Source organism: Atta cephalotes, assembly GCF_000143395.1.
Source record: "Atta cephalotes unplaced genomic scaffold scaffold00001, whole genome shotgun sequence".
Lineage (NCBI taxonomy): Eukaryota > Metazoa > Arthropoda > Insecta > Hymenoptera > Formicidae > Atta > Atta cephalotes.
This window is the reverse complement of record NW_012130065.1, coordinates 13,760,553-13,763,345: the sequence shown is the minus strand read 5'-3', so window position 1 is coordinate 13,763,345 and position 2,793 is coordinate 13,760,553. Positions and strand designations below refer to the sequence as shown.

Sequence of the window (2,793 nt, the reverse complement as noted above, 5' to 3'; positions counted from 1 at the left end):
ACTACTACACACACACACACACACACACACACACACACACACACACACACACACACACACACACACACGCACACGAACGCACGCACGCACGCACGCACGCACGCACGCACGCACGCACGCACGCACACGCACGCAAAAATAATTAAAGGATTAATTATTTATAATGCAACACGATAGAAAGTGAACTCGCGTGATGTGACAATAGCGTGCCCCTATTTTTAATCACCTACTATCTCGAAGCAGCGATCATTGCTTCGTTTTCATTGATTTCTTCATGTTCATATCAAGATGAACGGATTTTGTGAGCATTCAACCAAGTTCAGTTTCACAACAATTAACGAGCAAAAGTCTCGGACGAGATGACATAAGATGTTGATTCTCGTCTTCTTGGCGTCACTAACGGTTGTGATTCTACTCACCCTCTGCCCTTCGGGGCAACGGTATCACATGCAACCACAAGCTTCCACTACCATGTTTGGCAATGTTTTCTGTGTGATCGTGTTGTTCGTATCAATGTAAAGTAGCTGGAGCGGGGCGAGTTGCGTTGGCGAGCAGCATGGCACTATCTTGTTCTTTTGTTGTCCTCCATCCTTAGTTAACAATTTCTGCAAAGAGAAACGATGTTTTTATGCTTATTAATTCGCAAAAATCACAATTTTTTATCAATAGAATGAGTTTATGATTAATACAATTTCATTTTTAATAATTTCATTTTTAACAGTCTAAAATTTGATAGTCCTAAAGAAATATAAGGCTTCAAATTATCATGTTACAAAATTGTTATATACCATTTTATAAAATAAAATAAATATTGAAATTTATAAATTTTTTTTTAAGTGTATGTTTGATACCTATATGATGTTTTATACAATATTTTATTTTGTAATAATAAGAGGAAGGTCATTGATATATCAATATACCATTTTGTTTTTAGACAATTTAATTTAATTTCTTAAAGCTAAAAATAAAACTTTAGAAATATAAGTATAAACTAGAAAGTGTCTTCTAATATTACAGTGGCTTTTATAATAAATACTATTTGTAATTTTGCAATAATTAATTTTTTTATGAACAAAAATAAGCGTCTGACAAAATGGAATCCAAAACAGAGTTAGAAGCAGTAATATCTAGTACATAGATGATTTTAAAATTAGCTAGATAAAGATAAAAAATTGGAAATTTATCTTAAATAAGATAAAGATATATCATTTTATTTTATTTATCTAGATGATCTAAATTTATCTAAAAATTAATCTAAAAATTTCCAGGTAATTTCATTTTTATTTTTATTTTTAAGACAATTTACAGTTTTTAAAAGAAATTGCAATAAAAAATTGCAATAAAAAATTGTATAAAATTATACAAAAATTATATATAAAATTATAGAGTAGAATTGGATTGTCAAACATGTTTTATCTTCTGAATTATCCGACCTCATTATCAAGTTTTCGTGATGATAGTGCATGCTCGAAAATATCGCGTATAATGCTGTTATCACTAGACTTCAATAACGAGATCAAATAAGCCGGGAGAAAAAAAAAATAATCCGAGTGAATCTATTCACACTTTTTTATTCATAAATTTTTATTGTGTAAGAATAGTTTTTCGGAAAAATATTATCGGACAAAAGGTTACACATGTCGAGATACATAAATTTGTTGCACAAAACTAAAAATACGCTTCACTGGTACTGATGACAAAGACATGTTATTAAAAAAACATAATTTTTTTTACATTTGGATAAGAATGAAGGCATCTTCATTTTTCTTCTTTTTAATGTTTAAATATATTGTAAGAAATAAAGCAACAACAAGGGAAAAGGCGTTATCAGGGCGTTCGAACCGAGGTCTGCTCTCCATATTGGTAAATTTTCGTCCTGCTACCAAGCCACACAACCCTGACACTAATAACTTCTCTTTTGTGTCTATTTCTAAATTTCTTACATTTATCTCGTTTTAAATGCAAAAATTTTGAGGAATTTCAAATAATTCAAATCTAATATTTAACTTATTATCCTATGTTAATTGCAACGAAATGTAATTAAATGCCACTCGGCCTCATGTAGAAACGAATGCTTTCCGTTTTTAGATCTGTGCATTTTCTGTCACTCGCGCGAAGTGATTGCCGCCACTTAGAGTGCGGTCCACTCATCCAGTTGCATTACAAATGCTTCAAAGTGTTTGATTGATCAATTGGGAAAAAGAATTTTACTAATTGATCAATCAAAAAATGTTCCAAAACATTTATAGTATCAAGTAGACTATAGCCATATTCCTCTTCGCATAAGCAAGAGAGAACGCATGAATCTAAAAACATAGTGTATCCTTTTTTACGTAGATTTTTCATTCCTAATCTTCTTCAGCCTGTAATATTTATTCCTGGCTATAGTAGGCCTCTCCTAATCTTCTCTATGAATCCCTATTCTGAACTTTTTGGAATCAAGTTGATCTTATATTCTTCTCATGTCATCGAGCCATCTCTTCAGAGATCGTCCTATTTCTTTTTGTTGTTCTTAGAAAAGAGTTGTTTTGATGTACGATGAGTATTATTAACAATATATTTCACTTTAGTTTTATATACATTATCTATTGCACTGTGACATATTGTGACATGAATCCTAATAAAACGATATTGAAACTCGAGAATCAAAGTTCAAATTACCGTTATTCTACATCAATTCATTAATATTAAACACACGATCAATAATATTGTCAGTATATTTGTTAATACTGACAGTATTATTGACCGCGTGTAGAATCTTTCATGATGTTCGAATTTTAATAATGAAAGTAT

At 30.9% G+C, this 2,793-nt stretch overlaps 1 protein-coding gene across 1 annotated transcript in view; it reads right to left on the bottom strand.

The window, feature by feature from the left end:
- Positions 1 to 443: 443 nt before the first annotated feature.
- The window catches only part of LOC105618858, a 17,810-nt gene continuing 15,460 nt past the window's right edge, over positions 444 to 2,793 (bottom strand). Inside the window, exons 3-4 of the mRNA XM_012200395.1 lie at positions 1,686 to 1,690; positions 444 to 605 (exon numbers count right to left, since the gene is read on the bottom strand). Coding sequence (XP_012055785.1) covers positions 444 to 605; positions 1,686 to 1,690 — 167 coding nt within the window. The remainder of the gene's footprint in view (positions 606 to 1,685; positions 1,691 to 2,793) is intronic.